Source organism: Saccharomyces eubayanus, chromosome II (genome assembly GCF_001298625.1).
Source record: "Saccharomyces eubayanus strain FM1318 chromosome II, whole genome shotgun sequence".
Taxonomy (NCBI): Eukaryota; Fungi; Ascomycota; class Saccharomycetes; order Saccharomycetales; family Saccharomycetaceae; genus Saccharomyces; species Saccharomyces eubayanus.
Window position 1 is genome coordinate 790,531 of NC_030977.1, and position 26,810 is coordinate 817,340.

Genomic DNA, 26,810 nt, shown 5'->3' on the forward strand with positions numbered 1-26,810 from the left:
AGAAAAATCAGGAAAAAAATTATCTCCGAAACGGGGAGTCGAACCCCGGTCTCCACGGTGAGAACGTGATGTGATAGCCGTTACACTACATCGGATCAGAGATTTATATTTGGGATACCGCTACTACTGGATTATTATTTAGGAGAACAAATTTGAACTCTGTGCTCCCTTTTTACTTGGAGCTACTGCGGTATCTTCTTCCTCAGTAAAATACACTAAAAAAACATACTTTAGTGAACCGAGGTACAGTAGATAAGTTATCAATATAGTATCTGTTGATAATTGGTTGGTTTAGTAAGTTGTAATAATAAAGAAGAAACTGTTCTTTCTTAAGTTATATAAGAAAGGTATATAAAACACACGCTAATTGGATAATTGAAGCCCAGAATATGAACAACATTTTATCGTGTTTAACTCATCTCCTTATATGCTAATTTCTGTTCAATTATTAGATCTTTATACTCATCTTCATTAAGTATGTTTGTTTGAATTTAAACATAATTAATATTATATCAAAAAATGGTCTAGATTACCTATTTTGACATGAGGAATTTTATATCCAGAATTACCTATTCCAACATTACCATAGTAAAGGATAATTCAATGCTGAAAACTTATTAACAAGTACTCTAATATGCTTGGTAAACCTTTTAGTTTCTACGTCTAAAAAAAGTCTGAGAACTTGATAAAAGTTTTAAAAAGAGGCTTTTTACGTCTCGAAAGAATATATTTTTTTGCTACAGGCCAATCAGTTTTCCATTGCAAGGTACGTCTACATTCTAGAATACATATCTATGCTCTTTACGCGTTTTTGCAAGTCTAATTATTAGTTTCGCGAAGCGGACAAATATGAAGAAAATGGAAGTTAGATTTAGTGAGTTTTATGTAATACAAAAGTCGAAAAACATACTGAATACAAATTCAGATTTCCTCTTCTACAACTGCCAACACTTTCAAGCGTCAAACCATGACAATCTCCAAAACTGGAGGTGAGGAACGACTAATAATTCTGCCGGATGAATGCGATGCTTCGGAAATCATAAACACATTTACGCTGCCGCCTTGTTCTAACATTGCATCGAAGCCACTGATTGAACTATTTGAGAATACTGATGGTAGACTCTACCAGGTAAAATATTTCCAGTTTGGTAAAGGACCATCTTATTCACACGAGGAAGACTTGGCAAATGACAAGTATCATTATACAAAGGAAGATCACCCGATTAAATCAACCTTTATCATGAATAATTCCAATCCTGCCGATGGTCGCATTTTGAATTCAAGCAAACTTTACTTTTGTACGTTACACGATGTTGCTTTCAGTCTTATTGGATTTCATTATAGAGCCAGTGTTGCGGAGGATGAACAAGACTACATCAAGCCCAGCGACACTGGAGAGAGCCAGACTGCTAACAGGAGGAAGGACCATGAGAGGTTTCTTACAATTCGCGACTATCATGACTTGCTAACAGATAGTCATTGCAAAAACTGGAGCCATATTTCTCTACGCTGTCTTGAAAGTGGGCTTACAAAGATATCCGAAACCATCGAAGAAGCTGGTGAAATATATTACAAGATTACGCCTGCACTAATAACGAGATATTTGGTAGGTAAAGTATCGAAAATCACAGAGAATTTTCCTCCAAGCTTTCCCATACTTAGACATGCACCAGTAGATATAGTACAGTGCTACAAGGTAGTTATGGCTACTAATCTTTTGGTTTCTTTGATCCCGAAGGAGGCTTACCGTAATTTAATCGAATTTTCACCAAGTTCGACGGACGATAACCTCAATCTGGAAATAAAATCTAGCTTCACAAACCTCGAAAACTATCAAACCACCGACGAGTTAAAAAACGCTGAAAAAGAATTACTAATGAAAAACGCTATGAATGTTGGCATAGGTTCAAATGGCGGTTCTGTGTCTGTAAAGAAAGTTGTAAAAAAAGCCGTTGTCAGCAAAAAACCAAGAGTCGCTATAGGAAAAGGCGCTATCGATGGGTTCTTTAAACGTAAGTAGATTAATATATGAATCGAGTAATACACTTGTTGCGACAGTCGAGAATAATAAACTAAACGTATTAATCAATAAAAACTATTGCATCACTAGAGACGAAGACACTATTTTACTTTTTTTTTTTCACTCTTGAAAAATATGAAAAATAAACGGTCTTCCCTCGATGATGATAATAGTGGTTTTAATAGTCATGGCAATAGAAAGAGATACTTATATTTACGCTATTTCGCAAGTTCACCGTTTGATTTTTTGATTACTCACCAAATCCAAGATACTTATATAAAAAGAGGACAGCAATTGCTAGACTTACTAAGGATAAACATACGAAATACAAATGGCTAAAGACATTGAATTATCTGAATCCGAATCCAAATTCATCTTAGAGGCCTTAAGACAAAACTATAGGTTGGATGGCCGTTCCTTTGACCAATTCCGTGATGTGAAAATAAAATTTGGCAAAGAGTATGGTGATGTCAGCGTGGAAATGGGCAACACCAAAGTTCATTGCAGAATTAGCTGTCAAATTGCACAACCATATGAAGATAGGCCATTTGAGGGGCTGTTTGTAATATCTACTGAAATATCTCCAATAGCCGGTTCTCAATTTGAAAATGGAAATATCACCGGGGAGGATGAAGTTCTATGTTCAAGAATAATTGAAAAATCTGTCAGACGGTCAGGTGCACTAGATGTGGAAGGACTGTGTATTGTGGCCGGTAGCAAATGTTGGGCAGTGAGAGCAGATGTACACTTTCTGGATTGCGATGGTGGGTTCATTGATGCTTCATGTATTGCTGTGATGACAGGACTAATGCATTTCAAGAAACCAGATATAACGGTCCATGGCGAACAGATTATCGTTCATCCCGTTAACGAAAGAGAACCAGTTCCACTGGGCATACTGCATATCCCTATTTGTGTCACTTTTTCGTTCTTTAACCCCCAAGATACTGAAGAAAATATAAAAGGTGCAACGAACTCAGAAATTTCGATCATCGATGCAACATTAAAGGAAGAATTACTGCGAGACGGTGTTTTAACTGTCACTTTAAACAAAAATCGTGAAGTAGTACAAGTTTCTAAGGCTGGTGGTTTACCGATGGATGCGTTGATGTTAATGAAATGTTGCCATAAAGCGTATGCCATCATTGAGAAGATAACTGACCAAATACTGCAGCTTCTAAAGGATGACTCCAAAGAAAGAAATAAATACGCCGCGATGCTCACATCTGAAAATGCACGTGAAAGTTAAGACAAAAGGTAATCAAGAGCAACATCGTATACATGCATGCATAAATATATAGGTATATATATATGCAGTAAAGCCACACTTGGTGCTACACTAAAAACTTCAGAAAGGATAGCAAAAAGCGACCGCAGCTTGCAGCTTTCCTCTTATTCCTTTGCAGTTTTTTTCCTATTAGACCGCGAAACCAGAAATCATAAAGCCATTAATTATTATAAAACAAACACACATTGCCAAAAAAAGGCTAGGCTACAAATATATAAACAAGTATCCTTGCCGCATCCCGATGTCCCCCCCAAAAGACATGTGTTACCTGTTACAGTTTTGGTAAGAGAATAAAACCTCTCTTTTGCTTTCCCATTAAAACAGAACTTTTGTCATCGCCATCACATAGAAGAGACCAATCATGGTCAAAAAATACAGCAGTAATACGATAACAACAATGATGACGAGTTCCTCAATAAATCCTACAAAGGCATCACGATATTGCTTGAAAGTGCTACCCTTCTCACTAACTTCGTGCGGTAGAAGACCTGCTTCTAAATCTATCATATAATCACCAGACTTAACTTTCTCCTCCTCCCCTCGGCTTGTAACTAGTTTTACTGGTAGAGTTTCTTTCTCCTGTTGTTCCATTTTCAGTACTTCAGAGCTTTTCGATGTATCCATCTTAGTTCCAGGCAGGGAAAAGATTGTTGTCGTTCCTTTTAGTTCAAAAGTTGGTGGTGTGTTAGTTCATAAAGACTCTTTTTGGTTGCAATGAAACATTGAGGAAAGAAAGAACATGAGTCCAACTAAGGCTCGATGTTTTATACCGAGTGGGATTGTAGGGGGATAAGTTTCTGCGCATCGCAAATAACAAATTACTAGCGCGCTATACTAGAGATGACATTCTATTTCTGTGCCTGGCGACGCAAAAATGAACCCGTGCGCATATTATGTCCTACTTCCCACGTGCCAAGAAAAACGTGGAAGTACGTAACATTACAAGATTAAGAATCAAAAAGAAAAATCCTGACGCGGTACCTAAGCTACGCTACCCCTGTAATTCAGGGTAGAGAACACCTGGAAAAAATACACGGGAATGTAAAAATGAGACGCCACGTTATCAGGGCTTTACGATGGCCAATTAATCAAATTTGTCCTAACGCCGCAAAGCACCTTTCGCTTAATTTTGTGTAGACATGTTGTCGAGTGGGTCTCTGTATACATCCTTTGAATAACGAAGAACAAAAAAGGGACCTTTACTAATTTTAACTTCATCGTGTCTTAACACGGGCAGAGTGCTTGTAAAAATGTAGCGCGTCATTACTTGCTTATTCAAGAAGTTTTTTGCCTTTACAAATCGAATCAAGTATCTACACAATTTTTGTAGCCAATTCCATCTGAAAACGTTGTCAGAACGGGATCCGAAAGCACAGGTGCGTCAGTGTTTCCATTAAAAGATCGAGTGCCATTAGGTGGGCCTATTTCACAGATTTATGCGTACCATACATGAATATATATATATATATACAAGAGTAGTTCTATTTACTAATTCTTTTCTTTAACATTCGGATCATTACTCTTCGTCTCTATACACTGAGGAGAATAGTATCTTTGGTAAAAATGATATATTTCAAAGCATAGCTCGAAGGCAATTAGATATATAATAATCCATTCCAAAAAAGCACCATTCCTTTCGTTTAGAAGAGAAATAAGAGCTCGACATTCATCCGTAGAGTAATCCAGTTTACTGTTCAGAATGTTTATTCGTGGGCCAATGTCTAAGTACCTCGACACATTTTTAAAAATTACTTCTAGCTGAGGTTCACTCCAATAAAGATCAGGAGTTTCAATCAGTTCGGAGTAGAGATTCAATTTCCCTCTGATTAAAAAGAGCCGGCCTATTGATTTTAATGCATCATTTGATTTTAAATTCAATTTAGTCCCTTTAGAAATATTTTCCGTTATTGTTCTCGTTTTTGATATGTGTTTTTCCATAGCTTCTTCCAGGACAGCCAAATTAGTGCTTCTAGACAGCCCACTGGAAAACGCTGCCTTATCTAACATTCCTTGATCGGCATCTAACGAATTGATTAGTATCAAATCCCCAGAAAGAAAGCTTTCGTCCACAAATTTTGGCTTCGCCCCATTGTTTCCGCTGAGAAACCTTTCAACATCTTGTTTCTTTACTAATTCCACGTAGTCCATATCTTCTGTCTCGAAATCTTCTTTAGCCAACGGATTTATACTTGCTCCTTCAACTAAAGGCACTATTTTGTCTCTAACGGTAGATTCACCGAAACCCCAACTCACAATAGATCCATTTTGGCCCAGAATCATTATATCTCCCTTATGGCCATTATCCTGGTACCTAAATGTAACGATTTCACCGGTTATCAAGTTTGTCGGTTTATATCCTTGACTTTTTAGGAACCTGACGCATTCTTTAAGGTTGTATCCTTCTCCTGTAGTAATAGTAGTACAACTTTCCATCTTCAAATACTTTTTGCTCAATACATCCTTTAAATTATCATGTTCTCTCTCCTCATTTCTGTGGTTTGGTACAAAACTTCGTCTCAAATAACGTGTTGGATTCTTCGAGTTCGTGAGCGTCTTCATTGTTTTGATTTTCGTATCCATTGGACTACTGTCCTTATTGGCCTTCTTCTCTGCGGCTACCTTACCTCTCGAAGAGTCATCTCCGACCTTAGAATTCATCACTAACAAATTAGTTCTAATCCATCGAATTTGCAATCTTGATACGAAACTGAATGAATTTGGTAGTACTTTAATTGGAAGCATCCTTTAGTTTATATCCCGGTTGTTATTATAGTGTTTCCAGAAATGCTGGAATGTCTTAAGCAGAATGGTAACATAATATTCGCTTACATGCTGAAAAAAATAAACCCATAATGGGGAATTTAGAAGGTAAGCCGATAGCCAAAATATCTTAGTAAGCAAGTGTTTGCTCTTCCGGCGATTCAGTTTTATATGGAAGAGATTTCTTTCTAGTAAGGAGATAAAATAAATGCATTGGCATATACATGTGACTATATAGAATAGAGGATATTACATACTTCAACATATTTCTATACGGTACTGCGTATCCTTGAGCTATTCATCTTTGTAAGTCAATAACAGATGATTTCCCAGTCTTGTGGCAATACAAAATGGCCCATTTATTTCCTTTATGGGCCTCCTTGGAGAGGTTGTTATAAATGCTCGTGGCAAAGCTCCTAGGGGTTGAATTATTACCTGACCCAAATACTTTCCTCAGCCATTCTTCCTTCTGAGCCAGGGATGTAATTGAGATAATTTCCAAGGTTTCATCCCTCAATGCATCAACAGTAATAATTGGTGCATTGGATAAACTATGTATTACCATATTCGAAGAATTTCTAGCTGCGTCCTCGTATACCCATTTTTCTCTTTTATTGGCTTTCTTAGATCTTGTAGCCATATTCGGAACATAAATTACCTTTTGATTATTAGTTGAACCAGCAACAACATCATCTGCATCTCCCTCTTGACTACTACCGGCACTGCTGCTTTCATCCCATCTTTTAAACTCATCAATTTTATCACCTAGGGTTAAGCTATCGTTGATTAAGGGTTTGCCACCAGTTTCTTGCTGGTATAAGGTTAAAAATTCGTCAAGATCTAAATCTATGTCAACGTTTGTACTCAGTTTTTTTATCTTTAGTGGCTTGTATTTTCTTTTCTGGTTGGTTAGTGGATATGCTTGCTGCTTAATTAGCAAGATCCAATCTATACCATCTTGCTGGGCACCGCTAACGACATCGTCCACCGATGAACAATCTCTTAGCATATCTGCTTTGATATTTTTCTTCCATAGTGTGTTTAATATTGTAATTCCGATAGTGTCCAGTAAAGAGTTCGAAAAACTTGATATCAAAACATCACATCTGCTCGGCTTCCAATCAACAGCGGTATCTTTCAGAAATCTATTTCTCTTTTTAATTCTATTTCCAGAGGCCAGTTTAAAATAGTTCTGAGCTATACCAAAAATCGTCTCCCAAGCCAGGTTAAATCCTACGGCTCTTTGTGTATTGCTACTCTTTCTACCTGATGGCCTGGCAAAAAATGATATCAGAGTATCATACCTTCCTCCGGCAGCTATCATGTTACGCGATGACCCGTCGTCATACACTGCATGAAACATGATACCTCCTTTGTAGAAAGCGCTGTTATAGTTACTCAATGGCGATATGACAACATTTCTAGTAACCTCAAGGGGCTTCAGAAAACCAAGCACTTTCGCCATGTGCGACAAAGAATCCTCAATTTTTTTGAGATGGGAACTATCGATCATTAATTTATAAAGACGCTTCTTAGCTGCTTCAAAATCCAATCTGAAATCAAACAGCTCCAAATCATTTAATGCTGTAGAAGATATATTTAATTGTGCCTTTAATTCATTCTTCACTTCCTTGAACGATCTTGCAAATCCGACTTGTGAAAGCATACGTGAGACCAGAGGTCTTTGAGCTTTATCGATATTTGTAAAATTAAAAACACTTTCTAAAATATCAGCGTGGTTTAATATAAAAAATGTATTTGTTTTTTCAAATACAGGAAATACGGTTAAAATTTCGTCTATAATTTTCAGACTTTCTGCATCATAAAAGCCTGACTCCGAAGAAGATTTTGATATTATATCAAAATCAATCTCGCCAAACTTTCTAGGTTCCAAGCTTGACCTCGAGTGATCAGGAGGTCTGTAAACGTGTTGCATTCTATACTGCTTAGAAATTAAACTTGGGTTCTTAGACAAATACCGAGCCATCGGATAAGTTAAATCATATTGCAGTTGTAAAACAGTACCGCCTTTATCAAGGACTTCATACACGTTTTGCGTACCATATATAGGAGCCTTTGGAAAAATCCTCGGAGGGGCATTGTTCTCAATACCTCCGTGTTTCCTAAAAATTTTAACTACCTCTTCAGTCATTTGAGATCTGAGGATGTTTGCAAACGGAGTAGATGTTGGGATGGAAATATCAAACAGTATATCATTTGTTAAGCTGTAAGACTGGTCAAACAAGCTTTCTCTCACCTGTTGTTGCCAAGGGGACGATGGATTCGACAAACTCTTTAACGCTTCTTTGATCACTTCATCTTGGTGCTTTACTGGAAGCCAACCACTATTTAAGAGCATCCTGGCGCCTGGCCTTTTATTAGGGTCATGATCCACCAATAGCCTTATTATCTTCTTCTCAACTTTCATCTTGTTATCGTCAAAATCAGGAGGAAACTCTATCGACACTGACCGTAACTTCTTCAAAATATTAACTCTCTCCATACCGGTACTGAATGAATAAATCATTTCAAAAAATATGATTCCAAGTGAGTACATATCAATCTTTTCATTATAATGGCCTTTACCATCCAAAACTTCAGTAGCGACATACATAGCTGTACCAATCGCAGAGGTCAAGTTGTCTGAACTACCTGGCAGATTTTGTGAATCTAACTTGAGAATATCTAGAGATCTATGCACATTCTTAGCTAACCCAAAATCACCGATTTTTACGTTTCTCGATTCATCGATAAAAATATTCATTGGCTTTAAATCTCTATGGATAATACCTTGGGAATGTATATAGCTCAAAGCCTCCAATATTTGTCGAAATAACCTCCAATATTCATCACGCTGTTGACTCAGATTTTCAGAATGGATCAAATCATATAATGTTCTATTTTCACAGTACTCCATTTGGATGAAAAGGGTGCTTTTCTTTTTTACAGCCGTCATAGGCATCATGCGATTCTTCCTTTTCAATGGTTTCAGGCTGCTCATTGATTCTTTACTAGTATCTTCATCACTTTCGCTTGAAGAAGAAGAGGAAGAAGAGGAAGAAGAGGAAGAAGAAGAAGAAGGATCATGGCTCACACCTTCTTTTTCATTTTCACGAGAACTGTTTTCAAAAACGATGTCAGGATATCCTGAGCCAGATATGAAATCCCAGTTACTGTTATCCAAATCATGATTTGTCCTACTTTTAAAAATACTGCTTTGGTCCAATAAATCGTTTTCTTCAAAATCAGAGCAGGATTCGCTTACATCGCTTTCTTCTTCAGTCGACTCAAAAACGTTCTCATCAACATTGTCTTCTTCTAGCCATGCAGCATAATAGCGAACAACATACTGATGATTCAAGCTCGCTAATAACATCACTTCGCTTAAAATAGTAGACAGTTTTTCTTCTGTATGTCTGATCTTTTTGATTGCATAATACCTGCTGTCAAGAGCGTTACGTGCTTTAACCACTTGACCGAATGCGCCCTGGCCCAAAACTGCAATTTCTTCAAAATCAGAAGCATATCGAGATCGTGTCGCAGGATTTATAGAAGAAAATCTAGAGCCAACGTTAAAAGATCTTCTTCGTATACTAGTTTGTGAAATAGTTCTTCGGCTTCCACCCCCACAGTTAACGGTGTCTCCAGAAACTTGATCCAATGAATTGCAATTGGTGCCTTCGGAAACTAAGTTAAACCGATTTATAGTAGAGTCAATATTGGTCCTCAAGAACTTCATAGGCAATAATTCTAATGTTCCTAATCTTTTCTTGGGATCAACATGAAGCATTTTTGAAAGAAGGTCATACAAACTCTCATTCATACTGGTTGAGTCCAGAAATTCTTGGGGTGTTGTAAAGTTTATAACTGTATCAGAACCACTTATTATTTGAATAAATAAAACACCAAGTTGCCAGATATCAGTCAGTCTTTGAGGCTTAGAATTTTTAAATTTCACCAACTCAGGGGCTATCCATGTGTCTGGAGGTAACTCAATCGAAGAACCGTGTTTGTTTGGATATCTCGATAGCATATTTAAAATGACATAACCATAAGTAGAATGAACTAGCTTAGGAATAGTACTTCCGAAATCTGCATCCTTGACCAAAATTACTGTATCTAAGTTGATACATCTATGAACAATACCTAATTTGTGTATAGCTTCCAATCCTTCTAGTAGCCTGATCATCCAAATACGTGCTGTCGCTAAATTAACAAATCCGACGGATTGTATCAAATCTCCTACAGGATAGTAGTTAGAGTACTCAGTCAAAATCCTGATTTTCCAAACAAATGTGGCATTGTTTCTCCCCTTACGCTCAACTGTGTAACCATACAATCGATTTACATTATCGTGCTTGACTCTTAGCACAGTCTCCAATTCCTTCTCCAAGTTCGCTATTTCTTTCTTTCCATTGCTTGTATTAAAATAACTATTATCCAACTCAATTTCGGATAGTAAATAATAAAAATTTTCCATCATTTCAGATGACATTAGAAAATCTGCTAGGGGAGATTCGGGTGGTATATAAGGCTTTACGAGAAATTGCTTCGAAAAGCTGAATAGGTCTGAAATTAATTTTATGGGCTTGGGATTCACAACTGCCTTAAATTTGAACATTGAGTTATTAGGTAGTTTTGCTTTTATAGTTTTCGAAAAGACAATGGCTTCCCCTGATGCAACCCATTCCGAAGGAGGATGTAAGTCTAATTGCGTGGACCTATTGAGTAGCAATTCATCATCATCATCGTCTTGTCTTTTCTCCAATTCTCTTTGAACAATTTCATCTATCCTGCGCTGTTCGTCAGATCTTCTCTTTATCGTCTCCCGTTGCTTTTCCCTTTCTTCCTTTTCCAACTTTTCTTTAGTTTCTTTTATCCTTTGTAGGCGATCATCTTCCAAAGAGTGTGTATTAACTACATTTTGAAACTCGTCCAACTTCTCCTGTGTGAAGGAGGTAATCTCGAATATAATCTCTTGACCCCGGGAAGTATTATGAATTTTTTTGAATTCAGTCCTTAGCACCTCTAGGTGACTATCCATTACATTTTCTATATTCTTGAATTCTATTTCTGGGGCGGTAAAAGGATACATTGGTGTCATAGCAAAATGCAATGTCAAAGATGATTCCACTGGTTCTTTGTCAACAGATCGAAGGGAGACTTCGAATATGATTTGAGGTTGCTTATCCCAGCTAGATCTCTTTTTAGTCAAATCACTAAAATCATCCATATAAATGGAACGCATGGCTTCAAGCTCATTGCATTGTATCTCATAATATTGGTCTAAAGTGAGATGGCTCAATGACATTTATACATAATATGTGTTAAACAAAAAAGTAGTTGTCAAAAAATTCCAACGCTTTTGGTACCTTAAGAAGCAATTGAGGACTTTTCAACTGTATAAAGGATCGCAAAAGCTTAGTCGTAGACGAAAAATATGTTTCTACAATGGGAATAGCCTGTAGATGCAGCGGCTGATAAACGCAAAAGTAAAAATTTGTGTTGATGCAATTTAGAGTGTTAAGAGGATGGTTCCACTACGCTTTTTATCTCAACCTTGAGATAATCGTTTGTTGAATTCCTCTACCCTCCCATAATACTATGTTTCGCACTGAAATATATGATATAAAGTTTTTAGCATCTTCGTGTGATGTGACGTCGATATCATTCAAGATGAGGTAGACACATTATTAGGCCTCAAGTGCAATATGAAGAAGACGTAATGTTATTACCACACTCATCTCCCATGCAGCAGAATAAGCGTGTTTTTAACTCAATATGTTATAAACCGATATATATATATAGTCATGTTTTTAAAGACCGTCATCAGACAAAGGGTGTAGCTCCTCGTCTGAAATTCTTTGATGGTTAATCGTTTCTTCCAGTGTGACATCTGAATCATCCATCAATGGTTTGAAGGAAAGGGGATCATCAATGGCCGGAAAGGTTCTTCTATAAAAGAAATGCCCCATCACATAGCCCAGTATGGATCCCAAAAGGACGTCAACGAAATGGTGTCTGTAGTCCTGAGTTCTAGAAAGAGCGATAAGTGAAGCTCCTAACAAAGGTATAAAGGCTACCATTTTCCTCCATATGGGTACTACTGGGGATTCAGTTAAAAGTTGACCACATAGCCAAAAATACAAATATCCTAATCCTGCAAAACTCTCACTTGAGTGTCCTGACGGAGTTGTTCTGAACCCATCCAATAAACGTTCGTGGTTTTTCGTAGTACACACTTCTATTGCGGTAAATAAGGTGTCGAACGGTAGGTCTTCTTGAGGTTCACAACGAGCTAGAAAATCTGGTCTCAGCCTTCCTATCCAATTCTTGATGAAGTTTGTGAGGAAACTGGTGCTAAACCAGGCGAGAAATAAACCCAAAAGAGATGTGTATAGAATAAAGACCAAATGCCTTCTATCGCCCAAAATGGAACCTACGATCAGTATAGTCAAAAAAGGCACAACGAAACTATAAACAAAAAGCATAAAATCATTGACACGCTGAGTTGTTGCATAAGGATGTGCAATGGTGAGGTCATTGATGTAAAATTGGCGCTGGAACGGTTCCTGGTAATATATGGGGTAGTTTAATACCACCATAATGATGAGAAGCAAAACGTCCTCCACTCTCCACTTAGGCGCTATGTTAAAGGGCGTCCTCATAAAGGAAAGCCTATTTATGTTCATAATGGGATGAAAAACAATTAGAATCTGCTTTAGTAAATGCCTTGACTACTTTGGTAAAGCTAATGATACAACTAGCAAGAGTTGGCCTTTTATGAATAGTTTGTTTCTTTCAGCACCTGCACGTTGCTTTAGGGGACTTAAAAAAAGTTTATTTTTGTGAAGCTGTTTTCCTATTAGTGGACAGCAAGTTGGATAAACAGTTGATGAGGTACCGTTATCGTGTAATATACGGTTATGTTACTGAATTTGAGACCCTTATTTTGTCTTTTGATAATCGAATATTGTTTGAAGACAATGCCGATAACATGTCACGTACTTGACGTAGCATATACCAAACGTGCCGTATGATTTATTCATACATTTCGTTCCTGTCATTGCCAACGAAAACGTCATTTTTATGCAGCCATACTACCTTGATTTGGTGGTGAAACACTAATATGACGCCATGGACTATATTGGTTAAGTAGTTCGAGTTCTGAGAAAATATATTGACTTGAGTAAAACAACTTGACTTTCTTAACCCGGTACTCTCACAATCGTGATGGGTAAGTCAATAACACCAAAGAAACAGGTTTGGAATGGAACGCCAAGCTCTCATTCCAGAGCGAACTGTTACACCTGCACGTACCGAGTCTTCAAAGAAGTTTTAAACCCGATGTAAAACTGGCCATCCATCTTGCATATTCTGCAGTTGGCGATTGTAATACTGTGGCAAGAGCCGCGTAATTGTCATAAACGGCAAATTTTTCGTGGGAAATGCTTTTAGCCGCGCAGGCGCTTGTTAAAAGAGTCGCTTTGAATAGAAGCAAAGGATAAAATATTAGAGCAACAACGTGCCAGATCTACCACTGAACTGCATTGCTTTACGACGCAACCACGAACCATTAATAGTTGTTTGACAATATTGCCACGCTGTCAAGAATCTCAGCGAGTGCTTTCTTTCTTCTTAGAGTTAGAAACAAGAAAGAAAACTTTCGGCGGCTAAACGTTCATCAAAATGTCAAACTTCTTCCGGGACAGTTCAATGGGATTTAAGCCTCGACCAAACATATTTGCTAAACTGAGAGTCAGGGATTCAGAACCGGAAGGTCCTCTAAACAACGACATCGACACTTCCGTCGATTGTCTCGAGGCTGGTTCTTCCATTGAAGGAGATGATGCGTTCAAAAAACCCAATAAAACTTCTAATGGGAGAGAAGTAACTACGAGTGCAGAGCATGTTCAAAGAAACCCTAGTTATTCTAGCGACGTGGTCGATGCAAGCTCTCCGAAGCGTCAAATGGCTATAGATCGACACAATAAATTTTTAAACAACAGTGGCGGTACAAATGAAAATGATACCGATGAAGATTTTGAAATTACAGAAGTAAGAGATGTGAGTGAAGGTGTGGCAATGGAAACCAAAGAAGATCATGGTGATGTCAATGATTCCGAGACAACCCTAAAAGATAACAAAGTTCACGAATATGCCATAACAAACGGCAAGCCCATTCTGCACACACCAATTGATGCTTCCAATACATCTTCGAATGATGTTCTCCTAGAAGCATTTACAAACACTCAAAGAATATGTTCTAATTTGAAGCAGGAATTACAAAATCAGCAACAGGATAACGTTAAGTTAAAAACTCGATTACAATCGTATGTTTCTGACTCAGGTAAAATCAACGACAAAGTAGGCAAGTATAAAAACTGGTTAGAAACCCTTCAGGAAAACATTACAACCTTGACTAGCCATAAAAATAGTCAAGATACTAAATTAAAGGATTTAAGACAAAACCACCAACTGAATCAGAGGAGAATTACCGGGTTTAAAACAACAATTGAAAGCTTGAATGGAAAAATAAATGAACTAGGTAAACATAAAAAAGATGCTGATACTGAGCTAATGAAAAGAGGTAAGGAAATCGAATATCTAAAAAGAGAATTAGACGATTGTTCTGGCCAATTGAGTGAGGAAAAAATCAAAAATAGTTCATTGGTACAGGAAATAGGGAAAAATAGAGAGCAATTGACCAAAAAAATGGAAGACCTTCTTTCAGAAGATAAAGCTTATCATTTACTACAATTCACCAAGTTTGAGGAGAAAATCCATACCATATTCGAAGAGAAACTACGGGAACACTTCCGTGGTGCAATAGATTCTTTCAGCTTAGAACTGAAGAACAATGGCGTAGAGTTAAATGATCATACAGAGACTATCTTAAAGCAACAATGTGAACAGTTTAAAGAAAATCTACAAAACAAAATGTCTTTGAGTGAGAACAATACAGCAAATTTTTTAACAGAACTGGGCATAAAGCAAAATGAACTTGTGATAAAAGTACAAGACGAACTTTTGACATCATCAAAGAATACTCAAACAGCTCTACTAGCTGAAATGAAAAGTACAAAACAAGATATACTTGATGATTCATCGCAAGCTGCTAAGAACTCACTAGTCTTGGCCGATTTGCTGAAAGAATACAAAGCAGAAATAGTTCAGTCAAACGAGTATGAAGAAAGGATAAAGCAACTGGAAAGTGAAAGGTCGACTTTATCTTCACAAAAGAATCAAATTATTAGCTCCCTTGGTACTAAAGAAGCACAGTATGAAGATCTCGTCAAAAAATTAGAGGCAAAGAACATAGAGATTTCACAGATTTTTGGTAAAGAACAAAGTTTAATTAAAAAAAACGAGAGCCTTTCTAATGAACTAAAGAAAGCTCAGGACCAGCTTGATAAAATAAGCAGTCTAAACACCACTACAAAATCAAATTACGAGAATAAAATTTCCTCACAAAATGAAATTGTTAAGGCATTAACTTCCGAAAATGACACTTTGAAACAAAGAATCCAACAGCTCGTAGAATTTAAGGAGAATGCGCAAAAGGATCATTCAACAAAATTAGAAGCATTCCAAAGGAACAGCGAGCAACTACAGAAGCTAAATGTCGAGGTGGTACAGTTAAAAGCCCATGAGTTAGAGCTTGAAGAGCAATGTCGGTACCTAAAAGGCTGCTTAGATAAGAAGGAAATCGGAGTCGAAGAATCACTGAGCGATGTAAAAGTTTTAAAGCAGCAATTAATAGTCTTGAAATCGGAAAAGCAAGACATCACTGCCGAAAAGTTAGAGTTGCAAGATAATCTAGAAAACTTAGAAGAGGTTACCAAAAATTTACAGCAGAAGGTACAATTCCAAAGAAGGGAACTAGAAGAGAAAATTAAACAGTTGGAGCAGATCAAAAACCACAAAAGAGCTGAATTCAAACAAAGAGGTATCCAAAGCTCTACGAAACCATCGGGCTCACCTAAAAAAAATGATACAAGATCGGAATTTATTCCTAACTCTTCGAAAATTGATTCCTCATCTAACAGGCCGCCTAGGGTCGATCATATAGCCAAATCAACCAAAACGGAACCATCTAAAGAAACATCTAAATACAACGATGAGTTTGATCTTTCTTCGTCTTCCAATGATGACTTAGAGCTTACCAATCCCTCTCCCATTCAAATCAAGCCAGTGAGAGGTAAAATTAAAAAAGGTTCAAATTTCATGAAACCTCCAATCTCTTCAAGAAAAAAATTGTTACTGGTTGAAGACGAAGACCAATCATTAAAGATGAGCAAAAAGAGAAGAAAAAAATAAATAAAGAAGCGAATTGTTTTATACCGTTTTAAGTGGATACGTTTTTCTTTTTTTGTCTCTCGTTAATGGATGCGTAATATAACATGCGCAGATATAGTTTTCAAGGTACATATATATTCATAGCTTATAAATATTTACAGTGTTGTAACTCTAGAGAAAGAAACCAAGAAATCATAAAATGCACATCAGCTTGACTGCTGTTTTCGTATCTTTTCACTGACGTCGTCTTCTTCCAGAAAGTGTAAAATCTTCGTACACGATCTAGGGTCGCCCAGTTTTTCAATATGAAGTACTGGTATATCAAAGCAGTATTCCTTCCACCATTTTGCATTTTTTCGGTCATTGATATTTATTACCTCGAACTGAATTCCCTTATTATGAAACTCTTCTTTTTCAAACACATCATCTATCACTTCCTTTGCTTGCTCGCACAACCCACAACTGGGTTTTGAGAAAAATGTCAGTTTTACCTTTGCATCTTGCAATAGTATCCTAGAGGTGTGCATAGAACGGAAAAGCTCTTTCATTCTCGACATGGCGCTTATGTGTTAGATTATGCTCGCTCAGGTGTCGCAGCGTATCCAATATGCCACTACTATACCTGAGCTCTTCCCGTTAAAACAAAGCTCATTAGAGAGCTCCGGGATAAAGGAACGGAGAAATCTTATAGCTAATGTTGCGCATTTCATTACACTTCAAACCAGAAAAGCGGCAAAGGCAAAAGCAAGGCCTCAGAGTCTCGTATACGCCTTCCATACTAGAATCAAAAAAATGTAGATATCTACAATAACTCAAATGCTGATTTCCTATCAAGCGCTCTTGTATTTTCCCCTCAAATTAATATTTCTTTAGAAGGCCAACAGTGCTCCGAGGAATAACGCCGTAGGGTACATAATTGGGTCACGTATAAAGTACTTAAGAAAAACGAGCTGGATCTACTACGGAAGTATGTGGAGTTACAGTTCTGTCATAAAAAAGGAGTATATCTAAATATGGTACTAAGCAAGCAAGAACTTAAAGAGGTCGAAAACACATTCATTGGTTTACTCAAAAATGAAATTGGGCCGTTATTAAAGTCACATGCGGGAACAAATTTGCAGTCCTATGATGATAAATCCAACGGTGTGGATTTAGTTACAGCTTTGGACAAAAAAATCGAATCCATAATCAAATCGGAATTAGCTAGTAAATATCCCAAGTTCAAATTCATCGGCGAAGAAACTTATGTAGAAGGAGTTACTAAAATAACTAATGACCCAACATTTATTGTGGACCCAATCGATGGCACTACTAATTTTATCCATGGCTATCCTTATAGTTGTACTTCGCTGGGTCTGGCTGAAATGGGAGAACCGGTTGTTGGCGCAGTTTTTAATCCACATTTAAATCAACTTTTCCATGCCTCGAAAGGCAATGGAGCTTTCTTAAACGGTCAAGAGATAAAATTAACAGAAAGACCGTTGATACTACAGAAATCATTGGTCGCATTAGAAGGAGGCTCAGAAAGAACTGAAAGTTCGCAAGGGAACTTTGATAAAAAAATGGGGACCTACAAAAATTTGCTCAGTGAGTCGGGCGCCTTTGTTCACGGGTTCAGAAGTGTGGGAAGTGCTGCCATGAACATATGCTATGTCGCTAACGGTATGCTCGATGCTTACTGGGAAGGTGGCTGCTGGGCGTGGGATGTCTGTGCTGGTTGGTGCATCCTGAGAGAGACTGGTGGGATAATGATTGGTGGGAACCCTGAAGAATGGGATATTCCGTTAGACAGAAGATGCTATTTCGCCATCAGAAGTGGATGTGAACCTAAAGATCAAAAACAATTCGCAGAGGCATTTTGGTCTCATGTTGCAGGTAAATTGGAGTACTAAAGCTGAGAAAGCCTTCATACATCTTGAACAGCTGGTTGCGCAATAAATTTTACGTATTATTTATATAAAAACCGCGCATAGTGTCTTTGAGGTACACCTTGAACACTATACGTCTTCTTGGCATGATATTGTGACCTTAAATCGCATTTACTTTGAAAATAATGCATCCATCGCACTACAACACGCCCTGTCACGACAACGCGAAATACGTTAGAGAAAAATTGCGATGTAAATAAATGGCCCTATTGTATAAATTGACTTAAAGGATCATATTACATGTGAGGATCTTTTTGTGCGAGTACCCATTTTGATCGGCATGAGCTCCACAGATAACGACAGCGATTCGGATTTGACAGAGGATTTAGCCGCACTCAAGACCATTAAAGAGAATCCTGTTGCCAGAAAGGTGGTAAGATATATTTTATCGAGGGGAGAATCTCAAAACTCTATAATAACGAGAACCAAGTTACAGTCTGTTATACACGATGCTGCTCAGGAGGAAAATGTGACTAAACTTTCGTTTAGCAAAATGTTTATGGATATAAATACAATACTAGATAACATATATGGCTTCCAGCTAACAGGGCTACCATCAAAGAATAGCATCAGCACTGGTGGTAACAACAATAACACTACTGCTACTAATAATAACACTACTAGCGCAAATAAACTAATGGATGAGCCGTTGGGACATAGGTCTCAGAGATTTATTTTGCTAAACAACGCTCCATATTTAAAAAGTTTTGATGATTTTAAACTTTTACAGAGCATTCGCACTTACGAGGAGCTGGTAGTCAACGGAGAGTATGTTGGTGATGATATGGGGTTGGAAAGCTCCAATACTTTAGAGAGCAAGCTGAGCACTGATCAGGATCTTGCTTACAAGGGGATCCTAACCGTTATTCTATGCATTATTTTTTTCTCCAAAAATAATATCTTGCACCAGGAGTTGATCAAAATTTTAGAGACATTTGGTATTCCCAGTGATGGCTCAAAGATTCCTATACTGAACAGTACTATCGATGATCTGATAAAGGCCCTGGAAAGGCGCGAATATATAATTAAGCTGGAAGAGAAATCGGACACTGATGGAGAGGTAATATCGTACAGAATAGGCAGGAGAACTCAAGCTGAATTCGGGTTGGGATCTCTTGAAATACTAGTTCAAGAAATCATGGGCCTTGAAGAGGAACAGGCTAGAAGCTTACGTGATGATATAGTGAAGAGTATCGGTGATTCCTATTCTATATAGCCTAGCGTATATATTCGTATAATTTACAAATTTGGCTTCCTTTAAAAGAGGGGAAAATGTGATTACGAAAAATACATACTTAAGAAGAGAATAATTGGAAGAGTAGTAGTTGAAAAGACTATTATGTTATTAATACATTAATTTTCGTAAACGTGAGCTGCTTACTTGACGAGCACATTAATTCGCTAGTTTACTCAACAAATCTTGTATACTAGAGGAAACCCCTACAGAGTTGTCATTTGGTTCATTCGCATCTTCATCATCCTCAACCTCTGCACCATCATGGTCGTCAACGTCTAGCTCATAATGGCCATTATCGTTAGAAATACTCTCCCCATATGTTTTTGAATCAAGGTGCACTCTTTTCTCTGGTATCTCATTATGATCATCATGGCCTGTCATGTCATGTGTTCGTTTTAGCTCAGAATGAGAATCGTCACCAGGATCTTCCATGAAGTTTATATGATCATTATTCATTTTATCCATAATTTCCTTCTTGTCCTCCATTATATCAAGTCCATAACTGTTGCCGTTGGATTCATCGTCATCATGTTTATCATCGTCGTCATCGTCATTTTTATCATCATCATCATCGTCATCATCGTCATCATCATCATCATCGTCTCCGTCACCGACTTCATACGTAGGAATAATGTTATCTTCGTCGGTATTCTGTTTCAACCTAGATGGATCCTTCGCAGATAAAACAAACTCTATTTCACTCAGCATGCTCTGTTCCTCGTCAAAACGTTTTTTTTCGTCGTCTAGTGCACTTTGTAGCTTCTGAATACCGCTTTCTCTTTTATGAATTGACTCGCTTATTATATCTTTGGCCATGTTCCCAATTTTACTAATGGTCTTAAAATTTTCCCCATAAACCGAACTCGATGGATCCAGTTCATCTGCTGACTTGTCAAACCTGATTTTCATAGCACGAACGTTATGATGCAATTTAGCTAATTTTTCATAGTCCCGAGCAAAATCCTTCAATTTTTGGGGTAGGGCTAGTGCTTCGACAGGTGAGGTCTCAGTTTTGAGGTTCCTGTCTATGTCAATGACAACCTGCTTAGAGAAGATGTTTCTTTCTTTCAAAATGTTAACAACTCTCGACAACTTCTTTCTCAGGTCCCGAGGGAATTCTTGATTAATCCTGCCTAATACCTCAGCTGCCACTTTCCCAAAGGAATCTTGAAACTGAATAATTTTTTGGCCTTTAGCCTGTTGAACAACATGGTTCATTAAATAAAGACCCAGTAGTTTCCTTCTTGTATTTACACTAGACCGCAACATGTAGTCCTTCCACGTTTCTGCTACCTTTGGGGCATCTCTGTACTGCAAAAGCAACCATTTCGAAGCACTTGCAATAGACTCTTGAGAGTCTTCCAACGTATTTAACTTGGTGGTAAATTGTTCAGACGAAAAGGGCATACTGGTTGTATTTGGTCCTTGATATCGGCTTTCTTCAGATTTCCTCACCCTTTTGTTAAAAACCTTCTGCGCTCTTGCTTGGGCTATTATTCTGGCCTTTCAAGTTTATATTTTTTTAAAGGAAAAAGATAACAATTTTAGTTTTCATAATTAGGTAGAAGGTTTACATAACGAGAAGGTTTAAGGAGATGAAAGAAAAACGCTCATTATGAAAAGGGAAGATGCAGGAGGAACCGCCTAATAAGAAGGCTAAGTTGGTGCATGAGGGAACCAAAAAAGGTGATGATTTCAAGAACTTTGAACGGTTTTTTTTCCGCCTCAATACACTTTACACATTTCTAATTTGCAGAAAGCATGTTGTACCTACCTTCAAGACGCTTTGTGATCCTATAGGAGCTGCCTTGAAGAGAGCCATTACGAAAGAAGATCTAGCTAGGGTGATGGCTCTTATGCCAAGGGACTGTGTTTTCAAGTACATCGACGAGAACCAGATTTATACCGAAACTAAAATCTTTGATTTTAATAATGGGGGTTTCCAACAGAAGGAGAATGATATATTTGAGCTGAAGGACGCGGAAGATCAATATGAACGTGGAAGATCCACTCAGCTACTTATATTCGAGTTTATAGATGGGACGATGCAACGTTCTTGGTCGGCAAGTGATAAATTCTCTCAGGTAAAGATACCCACCTATACAACGGAGGAAATGAAAAAAATGATTTCGAAGAGGGAAGTCCTCTTTGAATCGAGATTACAGGAGTTCATCCTTGAGAATGAAAAGCTTGGGCTTGATCCATTCTTCGAGTTGACGAAACTGGCGCAAAAGTATATTCCAAAGGAAAGAGATTATGAGGATCCTATTGAGGCAATGATGAAAGCTAAGCAAGAAGGTGCTGAGATGGTTATCCCCGATGATTCTGGTAATCCGGGTATAGCTACAATCCCTCAAATGATTGAAAAGTTGAAGCATACTGAATTCTACGCTTCTCAGATAAAACACTGCTTTACGATACCATCAAGAATAGCTGCGTATAAAGACCTCAGTTTTGAACTCGCACCAGAAGTGTATCAGGGATTGGAGCACAACCGCTTCTATAGTCATCAAGCAGATGCCATAAATGCCCTTCACCGAGGCGAAAATGTTATTATTACAACTTCAACGTCTTCAGGTAAGTCTCTAATCTATCAATTAGCAGCCATCGATCTTTTGTTAAAGGACTCAGAATCAACGTTTATGTATATATTTCCAACAAAGGCTTTAGCCCAAGACCAAAAGAGAGCTTTCAAGGTAATACTTTCGAAGATTCCCGAGTTAAAAAATATTGTGGTTGACACATATGATGGGGACACAGAGTCAAGCGAGAGAGTCTATATTCGGAAAAATGCCAGAGTTATTTTCACTAATCCTGACATGATACATACTAGTGTTTTACCAAATCATGCCAATTGGAGACACTTTTTGTATCATCTCAAGCTGGTGGTGGTCGATGAATTGCACATATATAAGGGTTTGTTTGGATCACATGTAGCACTAGTAATGAGACGCTTGCTAAGATTGTGCCATTTTTTTTATGAAAACACTAACTTGCAATTTATTTCTTGTTCAGCTACCTTAAAGTCCCCGATTCAGCATATGAAAGATATGTTTGGCATTAACGAAGTTACTTTGATACATGAAGACGGATCACCCACAGGTGCCAAACACCTAGTAGTGTGGAACCCTCCAACCCTATCTCAACATGAACGTAAACGAGAAAGTTTTATTCGAGAGAGTGCTAAGATTTTAGTTCAATTAGTATTAAACAATGTCAGGGCCATAGCGTTTTGTTATGTCCGTCGTGTCTGTGAGCTATTAATGAAGGAAGTGCGTAGTATTTTTACTGAAATTGGACGAGAGGATTTAATCACAGAAGTCATGTCATATAGAGGTGGTTATTCCGCTTCCGATAGGCGTAAGATAGAACGTGAAATGTTCCACGGAAACTTGAAAGCCGTCATATCTACGAATGCTTTAGAACTTGGTATTGATATTGGTGGTCTTGACGCAGTCTTAATGTGTGGTTTTCCACTATCTATGGCTAACTTTCATCAACAAAGTGGTAGGGCTGGTAGAAGGAATAATGATTCATTAACGCTCGTGGTTGCAAGCGACTCGCCCGTAGATCAACATTATGTTGCTCATCCGGAATCTTTATTGGAAGTTGACAATTCAAATTCTTTTCAAGAACTAATTCTGGATTTCGATAATATCCTGATTTTGGAAGGACATATACAATGTGCAGCATTTGAACTACCAATAAACTTCGAGCGCGATAAGGAATTTTTTGCTGAAGCTCATCTTCGCAGAATTTGTGTAGAGCGCTTACATCACAATCAAGATGGCTACCATGCTAGTAATAGGTTTTTACCATGGCCATCCAAGCGTGTATCGTTGAGAGGTGGTGAAGAGGACCAATTTGCCGTAGTGGACATAACAAATGGAAGAAACATAATAATTGAAGAGATAGAAGCATCCAGGACAAGTTTTACCTTATATGACGGTGGCATATTTATCCATCAGGGATATCCGTATCTTGTAAAGGAATTTAATCCCGATGAAAGATATGCTAAAGTTCAAAGAGTAGATGTTGACTGGGTTACTAGTCAAAGAGACTTTACAGATGTTGACCCACAAGAAATCGAATTAATACGTTCTTTGGAAAGCAGTGATGTTCCTGTGTACTTTGGTAAGATCAAAACTACGATTGTCGTGTTTGGCTTTTTTAAAATGGACAAGTATAAGAGAATTATTGATGCGATTGAAACACATAATCCCCCCGTCATTATTAATTCTAAGGGTTTCTGGATCGATATACCAAAACGAGTACTAGATATTTGCCAAAAGAAACAATTGAATGTGGCAGGGGCTATTCATGGGGCTCAACATGCAATCATGGGTATGCTCCCACGATTTATAGTAGCAGGTGTGGATGAGATACAAACCGAATGTAAAGCTCCGGAAAAGGAATTTGCAGAACGGCAAACTAAACGAAGACGGCCTGCTAGATTAGTATTTTATGATTCTAAGGGTGGTAAGTACGGTTCTGGTTTGTCTATTAAAGCATTCGAACATGTTGATGATATAATAGAATCCAGTCTGAAGAGGATATCAGAATGTCCCTGTAGTGACGGATGTCCTGACTGTGTTGCGGCTTCTTTTTGTAAGGAAAACAGTTTGGTGTTATCAAAGCCAGGTGCCCAAGTTGTTTTACATTGTATCCTGGGACATATGGAAAATGATTTTATAGATTCCATCAAAGATGGTCCGGAACCAAATATGCCAGAAATAAAAGTGGAAACAGTTGTTCCTGTGTCAGAACATGTCAACTTTTCAGAGGATTTCAAAATCATTGATGTGAGAAAAACAACGGAAGATGTTACTTCTTCTAGTGATGTTATTAAAGAAGAGAAGTAGGTTTTTTGCTTTCAGTTTTCAAACTGGAGAACGGAAATGTATCCCATTTTATCATCTACATAACTATTTTTAGGCTCCATATCGACCGTTTTTTGGAGACATGCCAAAAATATAAAATATCAGACTATTTTTTCTTCTTCTAACGAATTACAAAGGGAAATGTATTTTATAAAGCAAATCATTAAATATTGCGTTTAGTACGTAGATATATAATAATATTACAATCATCAAGACATAAGGGTGTTAACGGCCCATTTTACACTTAATGTTCTCAAGTCGGTATAAGTTTGTCCCACCCCAACAAACAATATGGGAATTCCTGTTGCATAAACCATATTCACCATAGTACCTAACATTTCACCAACTGTGTCACACTTGGAAATGATGAAAAAATCAAGGTTTCTCCCCTTCCCAAAGGCATTGTTGAAATTCTTGGCTTGTTGGACGGAATCTGTACCTACTAAAGCTTCCCCAACCATAATAATTTTATCTGGTTTAGCCTGGTCAGCAAACGATTTCAATGGCGACATTAACGTAGGATCATTATGTCTTCTTCCGGCAGTATCCATTAACACTATATCAAAGCTTTGATCGTGGGCATATTTGATGGCCTGTTTAGCGATTTTAGTCACTAAGTCAGAGCCACCATAACCAGCTTCAAATAATTCAACATAATCATTGCCACTTTTACCCCTTTTGTTTTTAGAGCCACGCACATGTGAATCGTCCATGAGTTGTGCTAAATTTTCAACGTGAACTCTAAGTTGTTCGACTGCACCAGATCTGAACGTGTCACAGGCAACAATTAGGACCTTGAAGTTATTTTGCAGTAGCCAGAACGCTAGTTTCGAAAGGTTGGTTGACTTACCAACACCATTAACACCCACTACGGAGAATACGTATGGATTACATTTTCCGTCAGCATCTACTTCGCTTCTTTTGCTTTGTATTTCACGTAAAAGATCGACAGACACACCGGGCGTTAATATCTGAGTTAATGCTTTCGTTAAGGATTCACGAGCTGTGATTTCGACACTGGTCCAATTCGCAGTTTTTGAGCCTACGAGATCGCGAGAGACTTGTTGGGTTAAATAATCTGCCGCTTCTGGAGCCACATTTTTGGTTATTAATTGTTGTTTCAATTTGTCTAATACAGATTTCAAATCATTATCATTAATGGTTTTATTACCTAAGACGTGTTTTTGCAAAAATCCAAAAGCTGTGTTCATATAGCCATTATTTTTTGATTCATTTTCGCTTATAACTTCGTCTTTATGAGAAGATAAAAGGTCATCGATTTCTTTGATCAGGAAATCACCGCCTTCTGTTCTATTACCAAATGAATCTTTATTTATAGTGGCATCAAGAGCAACTTGGCTGCTATTGTAACTGTTAGACGAAGAAAAATCTAACTTAGCAGCGTCTGCGTGGTTCATTTCATCCAGCATTCCACCATCACGACCCCATTTTCTCCCACTACCAACATTTCCTAAAGTTTGCTTCTTACTTTTGATGTCCTTTAGTTTCTTTTTTGTATTTTTATTACCAGATTGTGATACCAATTCATTCGTGCCTCCCTCATTTGAATCAACCTGCTCTTGTTTTATGGACTCTTCGTATTTAACCCCAAAATATTGATCGAATTTGTTCAGGTCTTCTTCAAGCCCTTGGAGGACGTCGACATAGTTGTGTCTATTTTTTTCATTTTGGCCTTTAATGTTCTTCTGGATGGATTCACTTAAGTGAAGTGAATTCCAAAGCTTCAACACTAGTGCTAACGTTTGTTGAGCTTCTTGATTCAGTTCCAAAGTCCGCTCCGCAAAAGTTACTACAAAATATATCTCTGGCTGCTTGTTTAGATAAAACATTGCGTTGAATGAATTTGAATTCTTAATTTCATCGTTGACTGTCAAAACGTTGAGATCGAACCCGCCCGTATTTGCATTTGCAACACTTTCTTTCTTAGTTACTGGAGAGGTAATCAGTTGCGATATAAAGGAATTAATTTGTGACTTAGAAAAACGTTTTCCTGAGCAATTATATTGGTAAAGTACCTGGCCTTGAGGTGTAAAAACTGCTAATTGGTCAAACATAATAACTGCACTTAGTTATACGATAACGCTCTTGGTGGACTATTTTACTCGGTAATATATAATACACAAACTTCAAAAAGTTAGGTAATGCCAGCTGTTAGATTTAACAGTGTACGAACCTTTTAAAAATTTGGCTAATGCAATATGTGCTTCCTCTGTTGACATTTGATAAAGGATAACATGGACAGTGATTTCGCTACTATTTTCACCGTCTATTTTTGTCAAGCAAAATTACCCAGCGCATGAACAATAATAGGACAGCAAAAAAACAATGGAACGGTTAATTAAAAGAAGTATTTGATGCCTTTACCTGAAGAAATAAT

General features: G+C 37.6%; 13 protein-coding genes and 1 non-coding gene across 14 annotated transcripts; 6 read left to right on the forward strand and 8 right to left on the reverse strand.

Moving 5' to 3' along the window:
* Positions 1-23: 23 nt before the first annotated feature.
* Positions 24-95, reverse strand: DI49_0456. The gene has a single exon. It is a non-coding gene; the product is annotated as a tRNA-Glu (tRNA).
* Positions 96-967: 872 nt separating this feature from the next.
* Positions 968-2,020, forward strand: RNH202 (Rnh202p; the record flags this gene model as incomplete). Its single annotated transcript, XM_018363693.1, has 1 exon — positions 968-2,020. The coding sequence occupies one exon, from the start codon at positions 968-970 to the stop codon at positions 2,018-2,020; it is 1,053 nt and encodes a 350-aa protein (XP_018223822.1).
* A 331-nt stretch (positions 2,021-2,351) lies between these two features.
* On the forward strand, positions 2,352-3,269 carry RRP45 (exosome non-catalytic core subunit RRP45; the record flags this gene model as incomplete). The annotated part of the gene is made up of 1 exon (XM_018363694.1): positions 2,352-3,269. One exon carries the CDS (start codon positions 2,352-2,354, stop codon positions 3,267-3,269), a length of 918 nt encoding a protein of 305 aa, XP_018223823.1.
* A 354-nt stretch (positions 3,270-3,623) lies between these two features.
* PHM6 (Phm6p) lies at positions 3,624-3,932 on the reverse strand (the record flags this gene model as incomplete). Its single annotated transcript, XM_018363695.1, has 1 exon — positions 3,624-3,932. The coding sequence occupies one exon, from the start codon at positions 3,930-3,932 to the stop codon at positions 3,624-3,626; it is 309 nt and encodes a 102-aa protein (XP_018223824.1).
* Positions 3,933-4,796: 864 nt separating this feature from the next.
* MRX10 (Mrx10p) lies at positions 4,797-6,050 on the reverse strand (the record flags this gene model as incomplete). The annotated part of the gene is made up of 1 exon (XM_018363696.1): positions 4,797-6,050. The coding sequence occupies one exon, from the start codon at positions 6,048-6,050 to the stop codon at positions 4,797-4,799; it is 1,254 nt and encodes a 417-aa protein (XP_018223825.1).
* A 316-nt stretch (positions 6,051-6,366) lies between these two features.
* On the reverse strand, positions 6,367-11,379 carry GCN2 (serine/threonine-protein kinase GCN2; the record flags this gene model as incomplete). The annotated part of the gene is made up of 1 exon (XM_018363697.1): positions 6,367-11,379. The coding sequence occupies one exon, from the start codon at positions 11,377-11,379 to the stop codon at positions 6,367-6,369; it is 5,013 nt and encodes a 1,670-aa protein (XP_018223826.1).
* Positions 11,380-11,884: 505 nt separating this feature from the next.
* DPP1 (bifunctional diacylglycerol diphosphate phosphatase/phosphatidate phosphatase) lies at positions 11,885-12,760 on the reverse strand (the record flags this gene model as incomplete). Its single annotated transcript, XM_018363698.1, has 1 exon — positions 11,885-12,760. One exon carries the CDS (start codon positions 12,758-12,760, stop codon positions 11,885-11,887), a length of 876 nt encoding a protein of 291 aa, XP_018223827.1.
* A 997-nt stretch (positions 12,761-13,757) lies between these two features.
* On the forward strand, positions 13,758-16,388 carry ZIP1 (Zip1p; the record flags this gene model as incomplete). The annotated part of the gene is made up of 1 exon (XM_018363699.1): positions 13,758-16,388. One exon carries the CDS (start codon positions 13,758-13,760, stop codon positions 16,386-16,388), a length of 2,631 nt encoding a protein of 876 aa, XP_018223828.1.
* A 185-nt stretch (positions 16,389-16,573) lies between these two features.
* Positions 16,574-16,924, reverse strand: MGP12 (Mgp12p; the record flags this gene model as incomplete). Its single annotated transcript, XM_018363700.1, has 1 exon — positions 16,574-16,924. The coding sequence occupies one exon, from the start codon at positions 16,922-16,924 to the stop codon at positions 16,574-16,576; it is 351 nt and encodes a 116-aa protein (XP_018223829.1).
* A 456-nt stretch (positions 16,925-17,380) lies between these two features.
* INM2 (inositol monophosphate 1-phosphatase INM2) lies at positions 17,381-18,259 on the forward strand (the record flags this gene model as incomplete). The annotated part of the gene is made up of 1 exon (XM_018363701.1): positions 17,381-18,259. The coding sequence occupies one exon, from the start codon at positions 17,381-17,383 to the stop codon at positions 18,257-18,259; it is 879 nt and encodes a 292-aa protein (XP_018223830.1).
* A 316-nt stretch (positions 18,260-18,575) lies between these two features.
* On the forward strand, positions 18,576-19,511 carry NSE3 (Smc5-Smc6 complex subunit NSE3; the record flags this gene model as incomplete). Its single annotated transcript, XM_018363702.1, has 1 exon — positions 18,576-19,511. One exon carries the CDS (start codon positions 18,576-18,578, stop codon positions 19,509-19,511), a length of 936 nt encoding a protein of 311 aa, XP_018223831.1.
* A 177-nt stretch (positions 19,512-19,688) lies between these two features.
* On the reverse strand, positions 19,689-20,939 carry RTT103 (Rtt103p; the record flags this gene model as incomplete). The annotated part of the gene is made up of 1 exon (XM_018363703.1): positions 19,689-20,939. The coding sequence occupies one exon, from the start codon at positions 20,937-20,939 to the stop codon at positions 19,689-19,691; it is 1,251 nt and encodes a 416-aa protein (XP_018223832.1).
* Positions 20,940-21,160: 221 nt separating this feature from the next.
* Positions 21,161-24,394, forward strand: HRQ1 (ATP-dependent 3'-5' DNA helicase; the record flags this gene model as incomplete). Its single annotated transcript, XM_018363704.1, has 1 exon — positions 21,161-24,394. One exon carries the CDS (start codon positions 21,161-21,163, stop codon positions 24,392-24,394), a length of 3,234 nt encoding a protein of 1,077 aa, XP_018223833.1.
* A 227-nt stretch (positions 24,395-24,621) lies between these two features.
* On the reverse strand, positions 24,622-26,487 carry SRP101 (Signal recognition particle receptor subunit alpha; the record flags this gene model as incomplete). Its single annotated transcript, XM_018363705.1, has 1 exon — positions 24,622-26,487. The coding sequence occupies one exon, from the start codon at positions 26,485-26,487 to the stop codon at positions 24,622-24,624; it is 1,866 nt and encodes a 621-aa protein (XP_018223834.1).
* Between the last annotated feature and the right edge of the window lie 323 nt (positions 26,488-26,810).